Genomic DNA, 23,867 nt, shown 5'->3' with positions numbered 1-23,867 from the left:
ACACCTAACCGAAATCTATATCAACTATAAACAAAAGATAAAAGTTAGACTTGTGTTACGTGTTATTTTATTCGGCCGCCAGCAAACATTACTAACGTATATCCTGATACAGCATGATATGAAAAAAAAAAAATATATATATATATATATCAGTGTGCTACGGATGCGCGTTTATAGGCATATAATTCACTGTAACGGTACCAACACTGTAGTTCACGAATATCTCGAAAACTAAGAAATATATACCGTCGATCATATGTATAAGAAAGTGTTGTTCAAAATGTTGATTTCTATAATACATTTCAAAATCATTGAAATCAAAGGTGCGAAAGCTTTTCTGCAATTTCATCAAAAAAGTTAAGAAAAACAAGGTGATTCCCCGAAACGAAGTTTAACCGATTAACGTGTTTATTTTGTTTCTGTAATTAATTTTCCGTGAGCTTTCACTTCAGTTATTTACTTGCCAAATTTTCGGTTCAGGTCATTTCAAAATCATAGTATGTGCCATGATCGGATGCGTTTTGATCTCACCTTTTTAATGGTGTAAACAAACAAGCAAACAAACAGACAAAAAAAAAAAGAAAAAAAAGGAAAGAAAATATGAGATAAACCGCCTAGAAAAACGTTACTATTAATAAAATCTCACAAGATATGACCTTGAGATGATTTCCACCCTCAGAGCCTAATGTACTCGAATACAATACAACACTCATGAAACATTTTTTTGTGTTGCGACAAATAAGAAAATAATAATTAAGGGTGGCATAGTTAGATGGGACACCCTGTATATTACAAGATACATATTTAGAACAGTTTGGATAATTACTATTCTACTGTAATACAATCAAACATTGATTTCAGTAGCAGTATAAAGGAATTAAGAATAATATTTCAATATACTTGTGATTGTAATATTGCTTTTTGTAATAACAAACAAAAGGTTTCATTAACTTCTTGACATAAAATATCTGCAGATTTATCTCCTAATGCTGCTTGTGCAGAATTAACTCTGCCAAGTTGTAACAGCAAACTTGTTGTATCTTCAGCTAGTGGTGGAAAAGCTAAGCATATACGCGTTAATGCTGATAGCACAGGCATAAATAAAATTACTCGATCTTTGGCAGATAATACTCCTAGAAGTGTTATCAAAGTGTTGATGGCTAAACGAGAAACACTTAAAGCTTTTGGTAAAGCATACTGAATTGCAAGATGTGAAGCTAAATCTACAGCAAATATTTGCTTTTCTGGTTCTGGCTGTGACAGTAATTCAGGAATCCAATCAAGACAAATATGCATGGATGGAATACCAGTAACTGTAATGGGTAACAGCTCTCTTGGATAACCCTATAAGTAAAGGTAATACTAAATTACTACAAATTAAATATTTATATAGTTTATGATATATATTATACAGAGTAGATAACTTTCACCGCATCAATTATTATTTGATATTTCTATTATTCTTAGAAATATGGAAGAATATGTAGAGCGGACAAAGGAGAGATAACAGAACTGATTCAAGGTCTGGATTTATTTCAGAGAAAAGAACCTGACTCTAAATGCGAGAAGAGCAAAAGGTAAACGAAATTCAAGGGGGCAGGGGATAGAAAAATGAAGGAGGAAAAATGGAAATGGGAGCAGGAAGTTCGTGTTAGAGAAAGGGTTAGGAAGACGGCGGCGGTAATGAGGCAAGTATGTGGAGAGGGGGGAGGGGGGAGGGAGAGATTTGCTGGAAAACAGGATATTCGGAAAGAGCTAGTCGAATATAAGTATATAATTATACGATAAATTGGTCCGGACGATAGCAGGAAATGAAGCGAAGGTATGGGGGTAGAAGGAGAGAACAGAGGTAAAGAGCTTACATGAAAGGTGTATGGCCAGTGTGGAATGAAACACGCCAGGACATTTAATAAGAGAAAAGTTAAAAGGAGACAAGATGTGATTGAGAGCATGAATGAGGGCATGGAGGTTTGAAGAAAGGCTGAAGAGAGAGCAGGGTGGAGATTTGACAAGAATATGTCTAGAGGAGGTCAGAAGTAGAGAAGAAGCGGGTAGTGGAAAGGATAGATATATGGGGGAAAGGGAGATTGCATGAAAGAAAATGGGAAGTGCTATGTGGGTGAATGAAGAAGGGGAGGATGGGGAGAGGGAAAGGCTAGAGAGAGAGAGAGAGAGAGAGAGAGAGAGAGAGAGAGAGAGACTTGAAGAATGAAGGGAGGGGCGGGGAAAGAGAGAAAGAGCGAGAGGGGGGGACGGGTTGGAAAGAACAGTAAGGTTCAAAGTAGGGAGCGAGATTAGAGATGGGAAATAGTGGCTAAGGAAAGAGAAAAAGGAACACAGGTTATATGGAGGAATGATGCAGACAAGGGAGCGTGTGTAGGAGGTTTGTGAAGGCTACGAGACAGATTCAGGGGTTTGACAGGAAAATGTGGAGAAAATATTGGAAAAGGAGGGTGAGGAGGAAGAGTAGATGTAGAACTTGAAAGAGAAGAGGATGGAGAGGATGGGGGGGGGGGGGGGTTGAGAAAAGAGAGGCGGATAGATGTAGCTTGAAGTGATTAGTCAGAAGAAAATAAAGAATAAGAATAATTAAAAAGTAAAGAATAAAGAATAAAAGAATAGGAATAATTGATTAATAATATATTAATTGCAAGTAGGGTAAGATTAAGATGAATTTTAAACTTAGGTTAAGTTAATGAATTTAGTGCTAAGGTAGAGATAAGGTTTATATAATAAAGTTTATAAGTAGGTAATATTATACCTGTAATGTATACATGGTCGTGTGTGTGTGCGCGCGCGCGCGCGCGTGTGTGTATTATGATAATGATATGTCAGTAATTAATATTCAATGTTTAACATTTTAATAAGTAAAAATAAAAATAAGCAAATTTGGTTGTACATACTTGAAAATGAACCAATTTAGCCAATGATGGGTCTGCTATGAAGACTTGATGCAAATATGAACAGATTATACTTTGTATTTCTCTCAATGACCACATTTGTCCGGGTGTTTCTCTATCTTCTGATGTCTCCAAACATGCTTCTAATAATATTTGAACAGCCGCGCTTTCTTGTCCTGCCACTAATGCTGTTCTTAAATCTTCTCTTTCAGCTTCACTTGATAACTGACCAATCTTTTCTATCAATGGTTTGTCTTGTATATGTCTAGATAACTGAGATCGAGAAGCTGCTAATGCAGCTTGTAGAATTCTAAAAATATTTGTACCAATGAAGTACCAATCGATAATAAGTAATTGAACGTTAAATATTTAAAGGCTTACTCAATCTCTTTTTTACCTTAAAATAACAGACAAAATTGGAGCACATCTAAAAACTCTTGTATCACATCTCAATACTTGTAAAGGATCTAACACAATATTTTCTTGTGTTAAAAAGACATTCTTTACAAGAGAATTTTCTATTAATAAAGCATTTATTGACAAAACCCATAAGCATCTTGGTAGTACTGTATTTAACCTAAGCCATACTTGTTTATATAATTCTAAAAGATTATGATAAACGAACAAAATTATTCTTTCAATATATTAATAGAAGTATCGGTGTTAATATTTTATTTAATTGAAATAAATTATGTACCTTGAATGTACCTAGGAACTCTTGGACTTACAGTTGCTTTGAAATAATGAATTATAACTTCGGCATGCGGCCAAATGTCAGTTGGTTTCATTGACATTAATTGTCTTAAAAGTCTTCCTGTTCTTGAAGGACATGTTTGGATATGCGAAAATGTTTCTATTATCATGATATCAGTAATTTTTACATTCTCATAATTTGTTACTGTAGAATCAATGTTGAGCATTTCATTGTCAAGCCAATCATCTACTAACGAAAGATGAGGGAAATGTGTTGCTAATAATCTGAGAAGAGGAGAAAATAATCCAGCATAATTCATTTGATCTCTTTGAACCAACTGAAGTAGGTATTTTATTGGTAACTCTGATAAAAATTCAGTTGAATATGATTTAACTTTCCTATCTTGTGATATAAAAGTATGCATATTAGATAATCTAACGTCTTCATACAGTAATAAGTAATATAACAATAGTAATTGTGATGTAAGAGAAGGTTTTGAAATATCGATATCCATATTATCCGTTTCAGTCTTGGGGACACTGTTGATATTCTTAAAATCAAAATTTGCCCCGAAAACGCTATTTTGAAATACTCTTCTAATTTCATCTTCAGTAATTGGTTTGTTTGTGTGTTCTGATGTTTTATTATTTGTCACTAAAATTGAATTGACATATACTTCGACTAAAGCAGGAAGAACCGGATGCAATGGTGGTACACTGTTACAAATTTGTTTATAAATCCAATTTTTTATTGGCACTCGATGTTTAGCAAATGCTCTTGACTTCAACAATTGATGAATACAGTGTACAGGCAAAAATCCTGGGATATTTGCATTTAAATTAGCTGTTACTGGTACTTTTACAGCATGAGAAGTGACGACTTGTTCAGTGAATATCTCTTGCATAAAAATTTGCTTCATTCTAGTTAAATTATTTGGTCTAATTGGTATTTTCATCCCCAAAGTTGCACATACGAGTTCACAAATGGCTGACAGTTGATTGCTATGAAAATGTATTGCCATCAAAAGCAACATTTCTCCAAAACTTGCTGTTACACCACTAGCACTTTCAAAATAAGCTTCTTCGCGTACAAGCCATTGAACCCATTCTATGCTTCGCTTTTCAAGATTATGATGGCCTATTAATGAAGAACATGCAATAAGCATACAAAGGCCTAAAGAGACAAATCTCACACCAGCTGGTGATGGAGGAGGATGAGATGTCAACAACTGCACTATCATTGCTACTTCATCATCTTGAAATTTAATACCTCCAATGCCTCTTAATGCACAATAAAGGCGCAACAATGCACTAGCTTGAACAACCTGACTTTCTGGTAGTTGACCTGCATTTTGAGATGTTATTGCTTGCAATCGTTTTAGCAGTTCTTCTCTTAAACATTGTAATGCTGTATGAGATTCCCATTTACGTTTTTGACCATTTCTAATAAACATTGCGATCCATGTTCTTACTTGTTGATCACTGCCAAGCAATAATCCTGACACAAAGGCAACTATATCACTTTCCGCCAGTGTATTATTGATATTTTCATGTTCCAAGCTTAATGTAATTGCTAAAGCAGGCATTCTACATAGTTCTACACACTTGGCTCTTATTGCTAACGCTTGGCTTGGATTCATTTGACATAACATTGTCAAAGCCATTGTTCTAATCCTACCTAATGCTGATTCTTCTTGCCTTTCTCCATTACCTATCAAATGTGCACAAACTTCGGAAAAACTATCAGGGATATTAGCAACTATCCAACAAATTATTTCTGGACCATATTTAACATGTAGTAATGTTTCTGTAATATCCAATATTGATAAAACTGTTGGTAATTCTGATAGTGCTACACAAATCACATAACTAATCTCTTCCATATAAACTGCATTATCAAATAGATCAGATTGTTTAATTTGAAATTCTTGATTTTTCTGTTGCTCCTGTACTTGAGAGGCTATATATAACAGTTCACTTAGGACTAATCTAATTCTCCTAGTAGATTCACTGCGCTCAAATTCTAGAGCAAGACCACTTTGCAGTGACTGAGCAAGTACACTATCCCTTTGCAAGCTTCCCATTTTTTGTCTATAAAAAGAAGTTTATCATTTTCATAAGTATACTTTATATATTTCATAATATTCTTAACAATATTAAATGATAAAACATACATGTCAACAATATAACTAACCTTAATTGTTGTTCCTTTCGAACATCCGTTTCCAACGCATGAAAGTCAATAGAAAGCAGCGCAATTATTGAATTCACTGATTCAATACCAGATAAAATTGACAGGACCTGCTTTCTTTGTTCTACACATTCTTTTGTTACATCTAATGGAGATATAAGACTCATTCGAACTAAACACGGTAGAATTGGTCGTATTTCTTTGTGAGGACACACAGCTAAAATTCCTATATCTACATTTTGTATTGCAGTAAAAATTCGTGGTAATACACGTGTATTTTCTTGCATGGCTAACTTATATTATATTGCAACTGCTTAAAGTTAATAAAACACGAGCACTTTACACCATGAAATTTGTAAACTAGTGTAACTATACTTTTACTTATATCACAATGTGTATGTTTATATTAAAATTAAATTTATATATTTTGAAGATAAAATACTTTAGGATTGATACTTCGATCCAATGAAAATTACTTTATTCGAGTCCAACTAGGTTAGGAAGCATGAGTCTGTCATCCATATTTCTATTCTAATTATACTGTCACGTGTAAATGCACGGTCGTCCGTCTTTAAATGTAAATATGTGCATATACGGAATTAGATGAAAAAGTTACTTATAACTTGTTGACGAGCCTATATAAATTCACTTATACATAAAACGAGATTAAAATCACGCTCCATATGAGAAAATATGACAAGGAAACAATAGAAATGTTAAAATGGGTAAGACATTTTGTTACATAAATAGCCATATTCTTGATAATTATATTGGAAATAGAATAATTTGTATAAATTTATTAGAACATTTGGTTTCTAAGAACATTTCTAATTTATGAAAGCTGTGTGAATTGCAAATTTGCGTAAACCAGCAACTTTTCGTATTCCTTTATCCCGTACTGCCATCTATTAAATGTAATACATAGCCTGTATAGCAAACGTGGAAGTTTGTTTTGCAAAGGGATCGATGGGAATGTTGTGCCGTATATGATATCCCAATTTTGTTATAAATATGGAATATATATACCGTTTACCATTTTTAGCATTAGAAGTACCGAACTTAAAATTAAAAAAACCATCATGGTTTGTGAAACCTAGTGCTATGGTAGTTTTCGCGCTTATACTTTTGTCATATTTTCTAGTAACTGGAGGTTAGAATTGTATAGAATATAAGTTTTCTTTTTATAAATCTTTTCAGTGAAATAAAAATAGATATTATTTATATTTTAATGATACATCTTTTTAAAGGTATAATATATGACGTAATTGTGGAACCACCTAGTGTAGGATCAACAACAGATGAACACGGTCATACAAGACCTGTAAGTAAATGGAGTAATTTTATATTAAAAATTTTATATTAACAAATAATTGTTGCTTTGTTGTGATTATGTATTTATCTTTTGTAGGTGGCATTCATGCCATACCGTGTAAATGGGCAATATATTATGGAAGGACTGGCATCTAGTTTCCTCTTTACTTCAGGTGGAATTGGCTTTATACTATTAGACCAAACGCATAGCCCATCAACGCCTAAACTCAATAGAGTTCTTTTAATATGTGTTGGATTTATTAGTGTTATTGTATCGTTTATTACCTGTTGGATTTTCATGAGGATGAAGCTACCGTAAGACTTTTATATAATATATATTGTAATTTATAACGAAATAAGGAATTCTTTATCGAAGGCAATATTTACTATTATTATTACTTTATTTATACTTCATTACATAAAATATAATAAAAATTTGATAAGTATAAAATAATTTGGATATTAAAGGATTTGGATATAAAAATTAATACACAATTCTAATAATGCATATTATTTCAGGGGATATCTACAATCATAAATTCAGTGAGATTAAGAATGATGTGAATTAGAGATCAATATTTTTTACACATTAAAACTATCACATTTTCTACTAGATATATTTAAAATGTACTTTACAAATAATATTAAAAAAAATATTTAAAAATTGTGTCAAATATATATCAAAAGATGAAAAATTCTTATCTGTTTTTGTCTCCTTATTGCTTTCTCAATAATAATAGCAACTAGCGTAATTTCTTTTTTTTTTTTTTTTTTTTTAAGAAATATGTTTCCTACAGGTTTTCCCTCATAATAATTGAACTTTATTATGATAAACTTCGCTCGCGCGCGCGCGTTGTGTGTGTGTGTGTGTGTGTGTGTGTGTGTGTGTGTGTGTGTGTGTGTGTGTGTGTGACGTCTTATTAGGATTTTAAGTCATATGAAATATTAACTCTAGAAAAGATTAGTGAGATACTTATCTATGACTTATTGTGACGATTTTAGAAATTGTATTCAGCCTATGCATCCAAATCGATAATTAACAAATATTAAGTAGTTCTTCAATAAAAAATACAATTAAAAATGTTTCTTAATTTTCTGGTTTTCAGAATATCTTACTATTCTTATTTAATGGATTTTTAATATGTCACAACAGAGGTATACTTTACAACACGTTTCAACATGTTTAATGTTCAACATGAAGGTAATGACATGTGCTAATGACAACAATCAGATTGTTATATATACACATACGTATTTGGTTGTGTATGTAGCACGACCATTAATATCTTTCAATATATGACACAATTGTTGCATATAAGAGTAATTAGAATGTTATGCTTTTTTTTTACTATTAAAAAACATGTTTTCTATTATATTTTATATGAAATTTTTTTATATACAAAATGACATGATCTTAAACGTACAAAACCAATGTGCTAGTACCATAATTGAAAATAAAAGTTAATGAAAGTTACACTTATATACATAATGTAAACAGTAATGTAGTAGTGTAATATAATGTAAATATGATAATAAAGTTATACGTATATAATTTTATATGTCATTCTTAATTGTTGCAATAAAAGACATTACGATTAGTATATTTCTTATTCCAGTTTAGCAATTACTACAAGAGAAGTAAAGTGTAAAAACAAAATTACATATTTTTAGCAATTGTTCAGGATTGTACCACCCTCTTCTATACATGTACCGTCGCTCGGACTTAGTTTCGAAGATACATATTCACGAAAAACTGTCGGTACCACTACAAGGAATTCTGCCTGTAATCATTATGAGCCCATTACCAATTCGGTACATACACTGCCATGAACGCACAACTATAGGCATAATTGTAGTGATGCCGGTGTAGTTTCTTTGCACATATCTCGGAAACTAAGGTCGAGCGGCTGTTATATGTATAAAATGTAGTTGCTCAGGATCATGCTCCTGGTAATATATTCAAAAATCATTGAAATTGATGAGGTTGGTATGATTCCGAACAATTACCGTATTTTTCTATGAAGAAGGAAATAATACGAAGTATTATCCAAACCATATGACTATACAAATTAAGAACAAATACTAATTGTATAAATATCACACGTATAATTGTTGAACGATATTAATGACTGCATAAAAGTGATAACGCGCGCGCGCGCGCGCGCTCGTGTGTGTGTGTGTATATGCTTTATCTAGATTAAATGAGACAGATAGTACAGTAAATAATTTTCAGAAATATGAAAAAAAAGCTCATTTTTATAGTACTTTGTGTTAGTACGATACTTATCTCATTATTAATTATATTAAAAACAGATACTGTAAATAATATAAAATCAGAATTAAAGTATTCACAGAATGCAAGTTACACAAATAAAAATTCCGCAATTATAAAATTTATCATTGAACCAAAGTGTGATCCTAACTTCATTGTTTGGATTATTACGTCCTCTGCAGATGATCCTTTATACAGAACAGCATTGAGACGTGCATATCCAAGTGTAATGTTAAAAACTTTGAATGTCACGAGGATATTTTTATTAGGAATGCCTAAAGAAAAAAATATATTGAAATACATTTTAAAAGAATCACAGAAGTATAATGATTTGTTGCAAGGAGATTTCTTAGAAAATTATAAAAATCTTACGTTAAAACACTTGATGGGTTTAAGATGGGCATCAAGTAATTGTAGGTCTACTTTCCTAATAAAAACTGACAATGATATTGTACTAAATATTTTCGAAATGCTAGAACTTTTACAAAAAAAGGCAATAAAGGAAAACGCTATATCTGGATATGTTTTAAGGAAAATGAAACCAATACGAACATCAAATAATAAATGGTTTGTTACTGATGAAGATTTTTCAGATGATGTTTATCCTGATTTTCTCTCAGGATGGTTTTATATAACAAACTTAAAAGTTGCACAATTATTAGTTCGTGCAAGTGAAAAGTTTAAGAACTTTTTCTGGATTGATGATGTATTTATCACTGGAATTTTAAGGGAAGAATGTGGTATTAAAATTGAAGAGCTAAATAGTTTATATGCAAGCGATTATAGGTAATTTTCTATAACAACTAATACATAAAAAAGAAGAAGTTCCATTTGATTATTAAATTAAACTAAAATTTCTTTATCCGGTATTTTGTTAACTTACCAATTATTCCCTTTCGGGGAAATATGAGAAATCGTTCATATTAAATTATAAATTGTAGTAACTATCTTATTTCTCTTTTATTTTTCATTGAAAAGGTAAATTAATTTTCACAGGTATTTGGAATGCTGTATACGAGGTAAAAGACGGAAGCTAAAATGTGAGTTTATTGCAGGGCCTGATGGAGGCAAAAAAGAGTTACATATTAAATTTAAAGAATTTTCTGAATATTGCCAATCGAGCTGCTCTGAAAGAATGAAAGAACAATTAGTATCGAAAACTTGTGTAGCTGCTTATGAAGAAAAAGTAAATATTATAAATCCCAAGGTTCAGATTCATTATATATAAAGTTTCGGAACAAGTTTGCTGCCAAAGAAGTTTGCAAAATTACTACTTTTGTTATTATAAACATATTTATAATATTTCTTGTTTCTCATATGAAAATAAATGTTTTCTAAGAACATCTTGGATTGTCATGTTATGGTGAAACCATATATCATTGTTTTTAACAATGTTACATTCATTTTTTAATTGTTTAAAATTTTTGTTTCTCCACTTGCTAGATTATTACAAATCAAGGGACGCAGTAATCTTCATAGTTTTAGGAAAAGCTTGCTACATTATGATAGTTGAATTATTATCTCTTTCATTTAGCACTTAATTTTAATAATACTCATGCATCGCTTTCAATCAATTTCAAGCTTGATTTCTGTTTAGGAAGAATTGTGTTGTATAGATGCTCCCAGATATTTTCAATAATCATCTTATTTTAAAATTTGCTTTTCCATTTCTTACTCATTTTTTGTAGGCTTATTAGTTATTTGCTCAAGCCAATAAAGTATTATAGACAAAAAGTCTCAATGGTTAAAGCATTATTTTAAGAATTTATATATCTTTAATTGTAACTTTACATGAATGTAACTTACATACACGCACCAAAAAAGCTTAGTTTACATTATATAATGCTAAACTATAACCACTCCAAAAGATATTATTGATTTGATTAGTTTATAATATTTGGCTGAGGTCAATTATGTTCTTTTCTTATCCTGAAAATTAAATTTGGTAAGTATCTAAGAAATTAAATACTATGAAGGCTAGTAATGACATAGATTTATATTTAGATCAGTTTTATCAACATCTTGTTTCAAATCTTTTATGCTATCGTAAAACAAATTCACTGTTGAATTTATCTTAATTTCTTCCAGCTACCGAAGTACTTTTAATTATAATATTATTGTTTTCTAAATTACATATTTATAAATACATATTAATTATATCTAAATATTTATCCGACATACACGGTACAAAATTTAATGTACATAATAAATAATAATAAATACAACAACAGTTAAACGCATTCAACAGGTATTAAAGTTACTTTGTAAACGAAAACAGTTAAAATATTTTTGAAAATCAAATTATTTATATGACAAAATCAAATTTGTTTGTTTAAAAGTTAAATAGATCATATAAGAAATATTTGTTATTATTCCATAAAAGAACAAAAATATTTTAAAGTAAGATTACGTAAAGTTAACGTTAAAGTTATAAGTTAAAGATTTATTTTCATAATTATACCTTTCCTATTACAAAGTAACTTCGACTACGAAATTTTATAATAAATTAAAAATTGACATACTTTATAAAATAACACTAGACTGAATCAGTTCGAATATTTAGTTAAGCTGTTTATCATAATAAACATAATATATATAATTTTATGTATAATATGTAAATTATGATGATCCTGATAATAATAATAATGATAATGATATTAGGTATCCCATAAAGTGTTTTGTTGCAACTTAAAATGATAGTATGTTTTATTACCATTTTATTAATTTTAGTTATTTACGCAGTCATTATACGATTAAATGGTTACTTTGCTACTTTGAACAAAAAAAAAAAAAAAAAAAAAAAATAATACCATAGCATTAATGAAAACAGATAATAGTTAATAGAAGATTTAAAGAATATACAGAATACATTAAAATTTCCTATTAAATTTTTATAGTATTCTTCTAATGTGATTTTCTTTATCTCATATAGCATCAAGAAACTTTCCACTTTTTATATTAGTACATATTTCTAATGTAGTTGGATATTAAAATAAGGTTTTGTACAAAAGATGATATATAAATGCATTTTCGATTTTACAAAACATTATAAAATATTACCACTGTAAGTAAAAGAAGTAAAATGGCGTGAGTTTTATATTTCTCAGCATTTAATCTTTTTTCACTGTACATCCATAAGACTTTTCTAATAAAAATAATTTTGTCATAAATATGACGATTCACTCTCATCACTGAACTCCACGACTTCCTGGTTTCTTTACGAGATAAAAATCGTTTTATTTATCATTAGAATATGTATATAATTTCAGCATGGTGATGCTCTTATCTACGAGAGTCGTAAAGTTCTAGAACAGGCTCTGTCATATGTTTCCTGATTGTTAAATAAGAGAAAGAAATTCGTTCTAAATTTGAAGAATTTTTTCCACGAGTTCAGCACAGGAAGGCTTTAAAGAATGATAAATGATCTTGAATAAGTTTGGAAGACCAACATATCAAAGGTTAATGACTTCGTACTTAGAATGAGTTACAAGCTAAACGAAAATATGTAGTTTATTTAAAAAATTAAAAGTCATCTTGAAATTTTATCTCCATTTAGCCAATATATTATGTACATAATTGTATGTCCCTTTGAAGCAGAGTAAGTTTTATTTAATACCGGTATATAGACAAACTTTTTGAGATACCTAACGATAAGTAAGTATGATAGTTGTGGATGTTTATTAGTCCTGTCTTATTTCGGAATTTCTTCTATTTCTACATTTACCGCTATTAGGCCATTCAGCGCAGTAGTCAAGAAACGTTACAATAAACCTGTGTAAATACACTAAATTCCATTGTCGCTAAGAAATGTCTCAATCATGTTGTGTTAACCACGTGCGCCAACGTTACACACATTTTATGTATTTTGCCTATTACCTTTACATAAACATCCACAATTTAAGAAAAGAATATTAAATAATATATAAGTTATAATGTTAAAAATAATAATGATACATAAATCAGTCTAGTACGCTATAATAAAGTTTTATTTCTGAAACAGTTCTACGTAAGAGATATTTTAAATAATAATTATATTTACACCTATCGATAGGAAATTTCATACAAACAAATCACAATATTCAGATATTATACGATCTATTTAATGTATGTACAGAGGTACAGACTTATTTGCATATAAAATTTCTGAAGACAGTTCATGGTCAGTTAGTAAAATTTTGTGACATATGTATGCACAATATATGTATATGCACACACTTTGCATATATTTTTTGAAGATATAATACGAGGATTACGTGCCGCATATTATAATATGTTGTGTGATAATATATTATAAAATCTCACCAACCGATCAACTATTTACAGAAACATTATATAGGAATACAGCTCTAGAAATAATGTAAGTCTGTGAAACTGCACAGTATCTTAAGTAACTTCATACGAGCAAAGCATTCGAACCAAGCGTATTTTATACTTAAATAAAAAGTCTTATAAGCTCTAGCAATTTCAAGTTATTCCCTCAATTAGCCGTCATTGGCAAGTTCATTTTAATCAAAAAAATTTTCTCACCATTTTCCTAAAACCAGTGCTCTTTTTCTCCTTTTTTTTTGATATTGACGTCACACTACTACTTCTGGATTCATCACTTTGATCCATTAACAGACCGTTAGTAGTTGTATCACCATCGGTATGAACTTTTTCTGAAGATAGTTTTGAGGGAATATAACTTACTTGTACAGTCTTATCATTAGAATCACGTGAATTCTTACTCCATTCTCCATTCACATCATTTGAATAAGCTTTTCTTTTCTTTCTTGTACTTAAAGCTGTTTTCATAAAGGAAGATGTTACACTTAGTCTTGTGTCTTTTAATATGCCACTAATGTTTTTGGAATTTAAGAGATCTTCAGATTCCATGACAGTTTGTTCACTATAAGCAATTCTTTCCGGAAATATATCTGCTGATAATGAATTCAATTCATTTGAATTGTCAGTACATGAATTATTTAGCTCGGAATTTTTAACGGAATCTGTCTCAGAGTTATCAGCACATGACAAGTTGTATATCAGTTGTATATTACTCTCTGCTTTGTGTACATTATCATCGTGCGAATTAATCATATTTTCTGGGGCAGATTTAAGCCTTTTACAAACCTGTTTTGGGGCATCAATTGTATGCAACACTTCGACAGACGGAGCAATTTTTGGCGTTATTTCCATTTCGTGTGTAACATCTGTTGAAGTTCCGTACTGTGTATTTGGACACATCTCTATATCGTTGTTTACATTTGTTTGATCACCAATCGAGGTGATTGCTTTTTTACGTTTCCTCTTCCTTTCCTTTTTTGTTTCATAAGATTTACCAATAATCATTAATTCGCGGTATGTACCTGTAATGTGAGAAGCTATTTCGCTTGGTCTTCGCTTTTTCGGTTTCTTCGTATGTGAATTATAGTTTTCTGCACTTTTACGCCGCATCATGTCTTTGTCTGACTGTTGCTTCCTCTTAACTTCAACTCCTTTATTGTTATTTCCCCAACAGTACATTAAAATTAGATATATCATAAAAACTTCGGAACATATTAACAACATATGTTGACCTATCATAGAGATTTTTCCGTGCCAACTGTCACGATCATGTAGAAGATTTTTCATCGAGTTGGAAAGATTAACGATTTTTTCTTTTAAAATAGAAATTTCTTCTGCCCTTTTTGACTCACGTTCGTCTCTTTTTCGCGTTTCTTCACTCATTGCTGAAACCGTGCGTTCAAGAGATCTTTGCATTTCTTCAACCTGTTTTTTATATCGACGACTTAATTCTTCCAAGTATTGTCCACTCAAAGACATATTTCTTTCTAATGCCTAACAATAATAAAGAGTCTGTGTGTGTGTATACATACATATATGTGTATATATATATATATATATATATATATATATATATATACATGTATATACGTATATATGTACATATATACATATAGATATATATTCTATATTTATATATTATATTAGCATAAATATGTACATAACAATATGTAGCAAGAGCACTATTAGAGCATTATTATATATAACAAAGAGATTTCGTCTAACAATATGTTTATTGCATTTCAAAACTAGCAAGATTATATTGCACAATTTCTATTCTTTTTGTCAGATAATAACAATTAGAATTATTAATTTGATAAGTAACTACATACATACCTTGATTCTATTAGACAGTCTTAGGAAAACAGATTCTTTTTGTGGCATGGTATTTGCCGTTGACTGAGTCACTGAAGCACTTGCAATAGGACCGTTTTGAATATGGGCTGATTCTCCTTCTAAATCCTTTAGATCAGATAATAAATTGTCAAATGTTAAAGAATCTTGAGGAGGTAACTTAATTTCTTGATCTAAAATCTCTGTTTGTTCTTGTTTCCCTTCTTGATCCAGACGTTCCACTCTCTCCACTTTATTTGGTACACTAGCAAATTCCAAGGGTTCCATGTCTGATATTACATCATCATTTGGAAATTCACTGCTGTCAGTAGTAGTTATTGAGACAGAAGCAGTTGTTTGAGGTGAATTTTCGATAGAAATACTAGGAGTTATAGATGGCTCTTCGGAGGCCTTTAAAATTGGATGTTGTTCAATATTTAAAGATACAGGAACAGTTGTTAGTACTTCAGCCTGAATTGTTTCTTCAATTTCCAAAATTGGTATTGATGTTTCATTCTTAATTTCTTCTTTTCCAAAAGTTTTAGCAGGCTTTATCTGCGAAGCTATACTTTTAGAACTGGAAGAAATCTCGACAGGTGTACTACTAGAGAATATGTTAGTTTCTTCACTAGATGGTTCCTGAATACCTTTTTTAGGCTCTTGAGAAGTTATATCAACATTTGAAGTCAAAGCATGTGTAGCTGATGTGTGTTGAAATGTATCACTATTATAATTCTCTTTGTGTTTGTGTGATATATCTTCTTTAATAACCTCTTTGAAATTATTAAATGGTATTTCATGGCTTGTATTCATTACCACTTTACGTTCTTTTATGGCTAATACATTACAAAGTGCAGCAATGTATTCAGATTTAAGTATAGATGTTATGAATGCTAGCTGAAAATTCTTACTTGAACTAAATCCTTCATTCAGTTGGTCATGTTTTTCCGTATCTTTTACATTTTCATTATTTCCTCTCGTCTCCTTTTTCGCGGAAGTTTCAACTCCAACGCCATGAATTTTACATAGTCCGCTTTGTCTTAAAGTTCTATTCACCAGATCAATTTTAAGCAATTCATTTAATTGTTTTTCCCTACAACTAATTAATTGGAAGATTTTTGCAAATTTTTGATCTGAGCAGCTATCACAAAGTATGGTATACCTTGGTGTAGTACAACTAATAAAAGAGTTCTCAAGGATATTGCCACTGTCTATACTTTGCTGGATTTTCGTGATATTGTTATAGGTCAAATCACTTGATTTTACTAATACCTCAGCTGCTTTTTTCATAATGCTCAATACAGCATCTCTAGCGCTGCCAAATAAATTTCTTGGTGGTTCACCATTTTCAACATCTAAAATCTCCTCTTCATCACTGTCTTCGTCGTCATCAACATTTGCATGCGACTCTCTTGGGATTTGATTCTCTGTTTCCGTTTCGAGAACCTCAAATTCACTGGTACCATAAGCACGAAATAAAGAAATAGGACAAAAATGTTCAGATCCGTAATAGGTTTGAAGTTCCACTTTTATAAATTTCCCGAAAAGATGTGGCTCTAGAGCAAAACTTTGAATATCCTTCACATTTTTCGCAGTGAACTGACCAACTGGACTCCAATCTCTTGTAGGAAAACGATCGCTAATATACACTGAAAAATCTTTTGGTGACGAACTAAAAAGTTCAAAATTGGCCAATTCGATCTTCTTAGCTTGAATCGCTTCACAAAGTTCTACCACAAACCATATACGTGACGTACATGTATTAAGCATATATTCATCTCGGGTGGAAACTAAAACGCTTCCAACACTTCGTGCTTCTGGATTTGCTGCTACAAGTTTTGCACCACAATCTGGAGAAGCATAGTTTTTAGAACGAACTTTCATTCCACCAATTCCTCGTGTTGGTGTCCCAGAATTCTGAACAGAAGCATTTGGATGCGCTACAAAACAGGTAATTACTGTTTTATAATTAAAAACAAATTTATAATTAAAATAATAAAAATATTACTTTTTCAATTATAATATTTGTTACAATGAAATTATTTTCACAAATACTATATGAAAAATGGAACATATTTTCGATTAATTTTTGCGCAACACGACAGCACTATTGTTGAACTCACTTTTTTTCCTTTCAGCTTCCTCTAATCTTTTTTGTGTCCATTCACTGAAAGATGGGATATCTTCATGTGGATTTGAGGATCCCACAGTTACGATTCCTTCGCCAAGTACAACTGCAGCAGCATCATCTCTATTTTCTCCCACTAATCTAGCTTTAGCATCAGTATCACTTAATTCCGAGGTTGTTGCAAATGTTCCATCAACTTTAGACATCTCATCGGGAAGTACTTTAACAACACTCTCTTCAAGCTTCAACTCTGGCCCATCAGTGGTAATAGAAGCTTGTTCAGCCCTTACTACAACCACTACCTCAGATGTTTCCTCTTCCCCAACTAAATTTGTCAGTAACAAAGATTCTTCTTCTTCTTCTTCAAGACTATTTGTTTCATTACGTGTTTCAGTAATTTCATTGATAATAGATGGTGATGGCGTTTGTATGCTAGATGACATCTCTTCCTGTCCTTTTTTCATCTTTTGCCTTATATTTCCATTTTTCGTCAATATAGATGATTTTTTTGGGAATAATCTAGATTTTGAAAACTCAGAATTAAGCTTTGATTCTGCTAAACTTTGAAGTTCTGCTACAGATGTATTCACCGAAGTTAAAACTGTTGCTTCCTCATTTTCAGAAATTCTGCAAAGAATAAAACTGAATGCATATATGTACTTGTAATAATTTATGAAAAATTGCTTTAAATAAGGCGATCAACATAATTTTAAAATGCATATGATTTTATAGCTTCGTGCTAAGAAAGAAGTTAGTTAGTTAAATAAAAGATTGTAGGTTAGGAATTAATTATTTTTATTATTTAAGCTAAAAATTTCCGGCATTTTTATTTTGGTAACGACTTAGGTTTAAAATTCATCAAACGAATAAAAAATTTCATCTATCAAATTTATTTATGTGCAATGACAGAAAAATATTTAAATTAATTTTTCACTTTCTGATATAGCGAATCCTTCATACAGTGAAGGATCAAGCTTATTCTTCTGAGCCAAAACATACTATGAACGCATTTTTAACGTTCTTATTCCTCTTTTGTATTTGCCAACGATATTTTTATTATACATATATAACTATTTATATGTTATAGGTAAAACATTTTATTGAAAATAAAACTCGTACAATGATCATAATCGTACATCGGTTCAGTCACAATAATACATTTATAATAATTATCATTATTAATTAGATGAAATATGTTTTCTCGGATTGATATTTTTTATTATTTTCATCCTTACATATTTTACTTCTTATCTTTCCCATTTAAAATTACGCATTTAATGCAATCACTGTGTGTCTTATCAGCTATTATCTTATCTTTTATTTTAATTGTCAGGCAAAGATCATTAATTATGCCTTATTACACATACTTTTTTTTTTATTTTAAGCATAATTTTGATAAGGCTACTAGAAACTAAAACATTTCATATATTGTGCCACAATACTTTTTATGTTACTAAATTTTCATCATTTCAATACCTTAAACATAATAATGAAGACTTTATTACATACATTATACATGAAAGTATAACTTTATAGATATATAAGTTAATTACGATTTCCAGCATAACATCATAGCAATAAATATTGAATTTAATAAAATTTAATTAAAGACTGGGCTCAAAATATTATTTAGTATTTTAATTGTTAATAAGTTCATAAGTAAAAATTAGAAAAGTTCATTCATAAGTAAAAATTAGAAATATCAGTCTATACATGTTGAGTGATGTATATAAAGTTTACATTTTGCAGCCTTATGCAATCAAATGTAATAGGTTTTTTCTGTGTTATGTTGACATAATAAAAACTTACCCATGAGATAAATTAGGTTGTTGAGTAAGAGTTTCAGCTACAATATCTGAATCTTTATAAGGATTCTTTTTCTTTCTTGCTTCGTCATTTATAACTGTTCCAAAGCCAGCAGATTCTTCAATATATTTTTCCTAAATTTTTATAGATGAATTAGATATTTCTAAATAACTAGAAATTTCATAGAATAAGAAATAATGTAATAATTCTTAATAATGTTGCAATTTATAACGTATTTCTTATTTTTAATTCTTACATGATAATAATGATCTTTATAATCAGTTTCTAATTTGTGTAGATCATGTAATTCCGTAATTGGTATAGTGGATGTGTTTAGGTCATTAATTTCCATATTATTTAATGTATTATTATCGACAGCCTCAGAAGTTTCATTCATTTTAAGGGATGAGTGATAATTTGTTTGTGCATTTTCAGAAGCAACTATGATGAACAGAAGTGCACTGTAAACAAAAAAAAAAAAGTATCATATAGTAAAAGGCAGGAACTGTATATTATTTCGAAACAGTGTACTTTTATACAAAATGAAATATCCAAAATTGAAGCTTAAAGCTCTTGTTATTATATAACATATATATATATATATATATATATATATATATAAACATATACATAATATATAAAGATACACATATTCTAAACGCAAACAATTATAAACTCAGTCCTTCCTCCTGTCCACTGACACGATTAACTAAACTATTATTGTTATTATGTTATATTCTAGATGTATTACAAATTTAAATAGTACGATGATTTCTTTCCTCCTAAGTAAAAATGCCAATTACCTAAACATTGTATCACACAAGATTTATACAAGTTCAAATGACTAGTTTTTAAATTTTCCAGCACCTCTCTGTATGTCTGTTTTTAATTAATAAGTAATCCCGAAATTGTGAAAAATATATATATGTGTAACAAAAAATTGTTATTTACTGTTCTATAAACAAGAAGTTAATGTCGTATTTTATTAAACTCAATATGCAATCTACTTATAACATTGCAAACAAATGTTTGCAACTACATTTTATATAATATTTTTTTTATTATTAATTGTATTTCCATAATATGTAAGAAAAAATCATGAACACCCTGTTGTACACTCTTATAAATCAAACGTTTTTATTTTAAAACAGTTTTATACACGATGAAAATAATATATCTCAATATGATCATTTTTCGCAATGCCTTATAATTATATTACAATAACGTATTATAAATAAGTAATAAAAATATTGTAGTAATAAGTAATAAAAATATGTTAAAACAAATGAATAAGTTAACAAAAAATATGAAATTAACATTTTCCATTTTATATATATATATGAGAATTTATAATTTATAATAAAATATAAATATTAAAGTAATGATACTTTATACTTAACTTTTTACAAAATTTATATTAATTCATAAAATAATAAGAAATTTACTTGAAAATATAAGTAGATATTCACATATTCATTTGATGTATTATATTTTTATATACGTATTTATTTTATATACTTCCTTCACAAAGTTATAATGTATAGAACATTAAAATGAATTTATCTTTTTATAAGTTAATAAAAATTTGTACTTTTCGAGTTGAAATTATGGATATAAACTCTTTCTATATTCTATATGTGTCAAATATTGTTAATTCATATATTATGGTATTCTAAACATCAAATTTACTAACAATATACTGTAACCTTGTGTAACACTAGTTAAAACACTAGTTGTAAGGAGAATTAATAGTAACCTTATACTTTTCATTATTTTTGTGCATTTAAATAAAACATACCGGTTAAACAATATGCTACACTAGTACTACTAAAAATTCAGTGCATAACAAGGCTATCAGTAATTTTATATACACGTGCATGTAAATTGTTGATAAAAGAGGAAGAAAAAATGCTTACCTGGAAGCAACTGATATAAAAAGTAATGTCCAATACACGCACGTTATACAAATCTTCATCTTCTTAAATGCTCACATTACTCTTCAGAAAATTCCTCTGTTAATAGATAGATATTTTCATAAATGTAAAAACATATCACGACTTTACTACTATACTATCATCACTACTGCCGTTACTGTTACCACCGCCACTACCACCATCTTTATAACCCCTTTTATAACCATCAGTATCACCACCACAGTTATTACACAGTAAAAAATCTGACGTGGTCAAATTAGGATGGTTTTGACATAAAAATAATCGAATTATCCATAACTTCGTTACATATCATTTTGTCGTGCTGCAATTTCAATCATTTTGTGCAAAATTTCTTGTAACAAATAATGCAATTTTTAAAAGAACGACAGTACACTTCGTATCAAAAATCTTTCTACGTGTAACGAAAACAGCTGATTCAATCAAAGCATGTGTTGTAGGTATCTTACTACTACTAACCTATTTATCCAATGACTTTCTACAATATGATCTCGAGTAAATAGTGTCCAAATAAATAATGTTCAAGCAAATAGTGTTTATGAATATCTTGAATAAAAAATTGAAAAACAACTTATTTTGTCGTAATATTTTTAACTGAAATTTTATACAAAACTATACTATTACATGTAGATATCATAAATAATGTAAACAGATAAACTTTACTTTGGCGAACATAAAATTATTGACTATATATATACTATATATATATATATATATATATAGAATCCAAAAATTCAAGTCTTAACCTTAGGAATTTAACAATTCAGAAATTATACATGTGTAAAATTGAGCGTTTTCAGTGTATTTAACACGTTACTTTGACTCCATATTGACTTCTATCTATAATTCGTCCAATGAGTGGAGTTGCTGGCTGTAAATAAATGCCATAGGTATATGTCCATGATAAATGTACATAGGTGGCTACCATTTTACGGCGGGATTTTGGATCCCAAGTATTGGATTAGGTTTGAACTGGTTTAAAGATATCTTTTATTGGGTTCCTTTACTTCTATAGAAGTTTATAGAGGTGTAGTAGAAGTTTAGTTCAATGCTAATCTGTACGGAGCACGGTTGTGTAAAGAGATCTTGGCGCTCGTGCACCGTAAACATAGAAAAACATATGGTTGACTCGTGAAAAATCAATATGAAAGACAAGAAAAATCATAATCTGCGCATGCGTAATATGCTATGAATATTTCACAGAGCAGGGGCACTTTACTCATCTGTATCTGTCTTCTTATAGAACGAGAACCTTCTGGTCTTCCGTGTTAATTTTTCACGACTCAATTTTCGGACGATTTCCTTTGGCGAGTGTCGAGACCCGTTTACATAATTATGGATCGTGGCGTCGAGACCTGTTTATACGATCATGGAGCGGAGTGCGGACCAATCAGATGATTGATAGAAGCTAATAGAAGCAATATGACGTCATACTATCCTGTAAAATAAGTTAAAACGCTTAATTTTACTAGAGAGAATTTCCCCTCTGGTGTTACATATTCATGACTCTTAAATCGCTGGATTCTTAAAGTTAAGACTGATATTTTTTTGATCCTACGTGTCGAAAACCATTAAATGACAAAAAAAAAAGAAAAAAGTAAATGATTTCATGTCCACTGAAATAAAGTATAATCTATTTAATAAAAAGATACAAACTTTTTATGCGACAAACGTTCTTAGCATCTTCAGATAATAGTGATTTTATTTTAAACTTCTAATTATCTCTTCTCTGTAAAATTATCTCTTTTTGGAACACGCGAAATATATTAATCTATATATATGCGTCTAATATGGCAACAATTACGATGTCTACAATTATAAATCTTCTCTTTGAAAAGCATATAATGATGTCTGGCACATTCTGTCATAAGATATGATCTTGGATAATGGAAATGCATCATCTCACAAGATTACACATTCAGATGATACATTTAATACATATCCTTTGAGAGCTGTCTTCAAATTAGAATTATCAAAAATTGCATCTTCTGGTTAAGTCCCATGACATCCAACATCTATCACTGTGAAACGATAATTGTGATCAACTAATCCCAGAACTACATTAGTGTAGTTGCGATTGGCAGGCACTAAATGACAATATGTTTTCCATCTAAAGCTCCTATGCAGTTTGGTTAGTTTTACCTTGCATGAAATGCTTTTGCAATGTCCAAATTCAATCATTTATATTTTTGTATACCTGAAACAATGAAATATCTTGTTTCAGGAACTAGGATTGTTACATGAGTACATATGAATGACAATTGTTCAACAAGGAAAGATGGTACTGCTTTTGAAACACATGCAAGACCAACACCCGCGGAAATAAAGAAAAGAGAGAAAGATAACTAATTTTAATAAACAACAGGCCACATCGATTGACAATGATGTTAAAGCATTAGAGGGTATTTTCAATAATCGGGAATCTGATGAATTTGGGACGTTTGGAAATTCCATT

The 23,867-nt window shown here is 30.1% G+C and overlaps 4 protein-coding genes and 1 long non-coding RNA gene across 8 annotated transcripts; 3 read left to right on the top strand and 2 right to left on the bottom strand.

Annotated features, from left to right (window-relative positions):
• Positions 1 to 235: 235 nt before the first annotated feature.
• LOC143303449 (uncharacterized) lies at positions 236 to 1,688 on the top strand. The gene is made up of 3 exons (XR_013059791.1): positions 236 to 371; positions 481 to 1,356; positions 1,468 to 1,688. It is a non-coding gene; the product is annotated as an uncharacterized LOC143303449 (long non-coding RNA).
• IntS2 (integrator complex subunit 2) lies at positions 508 to 6,368 on the bottom strand. The gene is made up of 5 exons (XM_033330903.2): positions 5,788 to 6,368; positions 3,598 to 5,684; positions 3,298 to 3,502; positions 2,904 to 3,210; positions 508 to 1,344 (listed from the first exon to the last, which is right to left on the bottom strand). Exons 1-5 carry the CDS (start codon positions 6,069 to 6,071, stop codon positions 892 to 894), a joined length of 3,336 nt encoding a protein of 1,111 aa, XP_033186794.1. The 5' UTR covers positions 6,072 to 6,368; the 3' UTR covers positions 508 to 891.
• Positions 6,369 to 6,371: 3 nt separating this feature from the next.
• LOC117155201 (putative oligosaccharyltransferase complex subunit CG9662) lies at positions 6,372 to 7,792 on the top strand. Of its 2 annotated transcripts, none has more exons than XM_076623460.1 (4): positions 6,372 to 6,509; positions 7,032 to 7,105; positions 7,193 to 7,410; positions 7,615 to 7,792. In XM_076623460.1, the coding sequence occupies exons 1-4, from the start codon at positions 6,506 to 6,508 to the stop codon at positions 7,631 to 7,633; spliced, it is 315 nt and encodes a 104-aa protein (XP_076479575.1). In that variant the 5' UTR covers positions 6,372 to 6,505; the 3' UTR covers positions 7,634 to 7,792. The 2 variants fall into 2 exon arrangements, with proteins under 2 accessions (XP_076479575.1, XP_033186815.1); XM_033330924.2 differs by lacking the exon at positions 6,372 to 6,509 and adding an exon at positions 6,699 to 6,934.
• A 1,109-nt stretch (positions 7,793 to 8,901) lies between these two features.
• LOC117155196 (beta-1,3-galactosyltransferase 5) lies at positions 8,902 to 10,710 on the top strand. Its single transcript, XM_033330913.2, has 2 exons — positions 8,902 to 10,153; positions 10,364 to 10,710. Exons 1-2 carry the CDS (start codon positions 9,333 to 9,335, stop codon positions 10,593 to 10,595), a joined length of 1,053 nt encoding a protein of 350 aa, XP_033186804.2. The 5' UTR covers positions 8,902 to 9,332; the 3' UTR covers positions 10,596 to 10,710.
• Positions 10,711 to 10,855: 145 nt separating this feature from the next.
• On the bottom strand, positions 10,856 to 23,037 carry LOC117155191 (SUN domain-containing ossification factor). Of its 3 annotated transcripts, none has more exons than XM_033330900.2 (7): positions 21,377 to 21,860; positions 19,717 to 19,921; positions 19,464 to 19,594; positions 17,650 to 18,281; positions 15,530 to 17,466; positions 13,895 to 15,187; positions 10,856 to 11,296 (listed from the first exon to the last, which is right to left on the bottom strand). In XM_033330900.2, exons 1-7 carry the CDS (start codon positions 21,433 to 21,435, stop codon positions 11,279 to 11,281), a joined length of 4,275 nt encoding a protein of 1,424 aa, XP_033186791.2. In that variant the 5' UTR covers positions 21,436 to 21,860; the 3' UTR covers positions 10,856 to 11,278. The 3 variants fall into 3 exon arrangements, with proteins under 3 accessions (XP_033186791.2, XP_033186792.1, XP_076479568.1); XM_033330901.2 differs by lacking the exon at positions 10,856 to 11,296 and adding an exon at positions 22,159 to 23,037 and having other exon boundaries at positions 13,446 to 15,187; positions 21,377 to 21,472; XM_076623453.1 differs by lacking the exon at positions 10,856 to 11,296 and adding an exon at positions 21,872 to 22,012 and having other exon boundaries at positions 13,446 to 15,187; positions 21,377 to 21,472.
• Positions 23,038 to 23,867: the final 830 nt, after the last annotated feature.

The sequence above is a fragment of the Bombus vancouverensis genome, chromosome 12 (assembly GCF_051014615.1).
Source record: "Bombus vancouverensis nearcticus chromosome 12, iyBomVanc1_principal, whole genome shotgun sequence".
NCBI lineage: Eukaryota > Metazoa > Arthropoda > Insecta > Hymenoptera > Apidae > Bombus > Bombus vancouverensis.
This window is presented reverse-complemented; position numbering and strand designations above follow the sequence as displayed.

Bases quoted from the DNA above. Each gene is read 5' to 3' on its own strand.
- IntS2 (XM_033330903.2), bottom strand. From the start codon at position 6,071: ATGCAAGAAAATACACGTGTATTACCACGAATTTTTACTGCAATACAA. The intron at 3,503-3,597 runs GTACATAATTTA...ATAATCTTTTAG, and splicing joins AGTTCCTAGGTACATTCAAG to AATTATATAAACAAGTATGG. The intron at 3,211-3,297 runs GTAAAAAAGAGA...AAATATTTTTAG, and splicing joins ATTTTGTCTGTTATTTTAAG to AATTCTACAAGCTGCATTAG.
- LOC117155201 (XM_033330924.2), top strand. From the start codon at position 6,796: ATGGAATATATATACCGTTTACCATTTTTAGCATTAGAAGTACCGAAC. The intron at 6,935-7,031 runs GTTAGAATTGTA...ATCTTTTTAAAG, and splicing joins ATATTTTCTAGTAACTGGAG to GTATAATATATGACGTAATT. The intron at 7,106-7,192 runs GTAAGTAAATGG...TATCTTTTGTAG, and splicing joins AACACGGTCATACAAGACCT to GTGGCATTCATGCCATACCG.
- LOC117155191 (XM_033330901.2), bottom strand. From the start codon at position 21,435: ATGAAGATTTGTATAACGTGCGTGTATTGGACATTACTTTTTATATCA. The intron at 19,595-19,716 runs GTAAGAATTAAA...ATAAAAATTTAG, and splicing joins ATAAAGATCATTATTATCAT to GAAAAATATATTGAAGAATC. The intron at 18,282-19,463 runs GTAAGTTTTTAT...TATTCTTTGCAG, and splicing joins CAACCTAATTTATCTCATGG to AATTTCTGAAAATGAGGAAG.
- LOC117155196 (XM_033330913.2), top strand. From the start codon at position 9,333: ATGAAAAAAAAGCTCATTTTTATAGTACTTTGTGTTAGTACGATACTT. The intron at 10,154-10,363 runs GTAATTTTCTAT...TAATTTTCACAG, and splicing joins TTATATGCAAGCGATTATAG to GTATTTGGAATGCTGTATAC.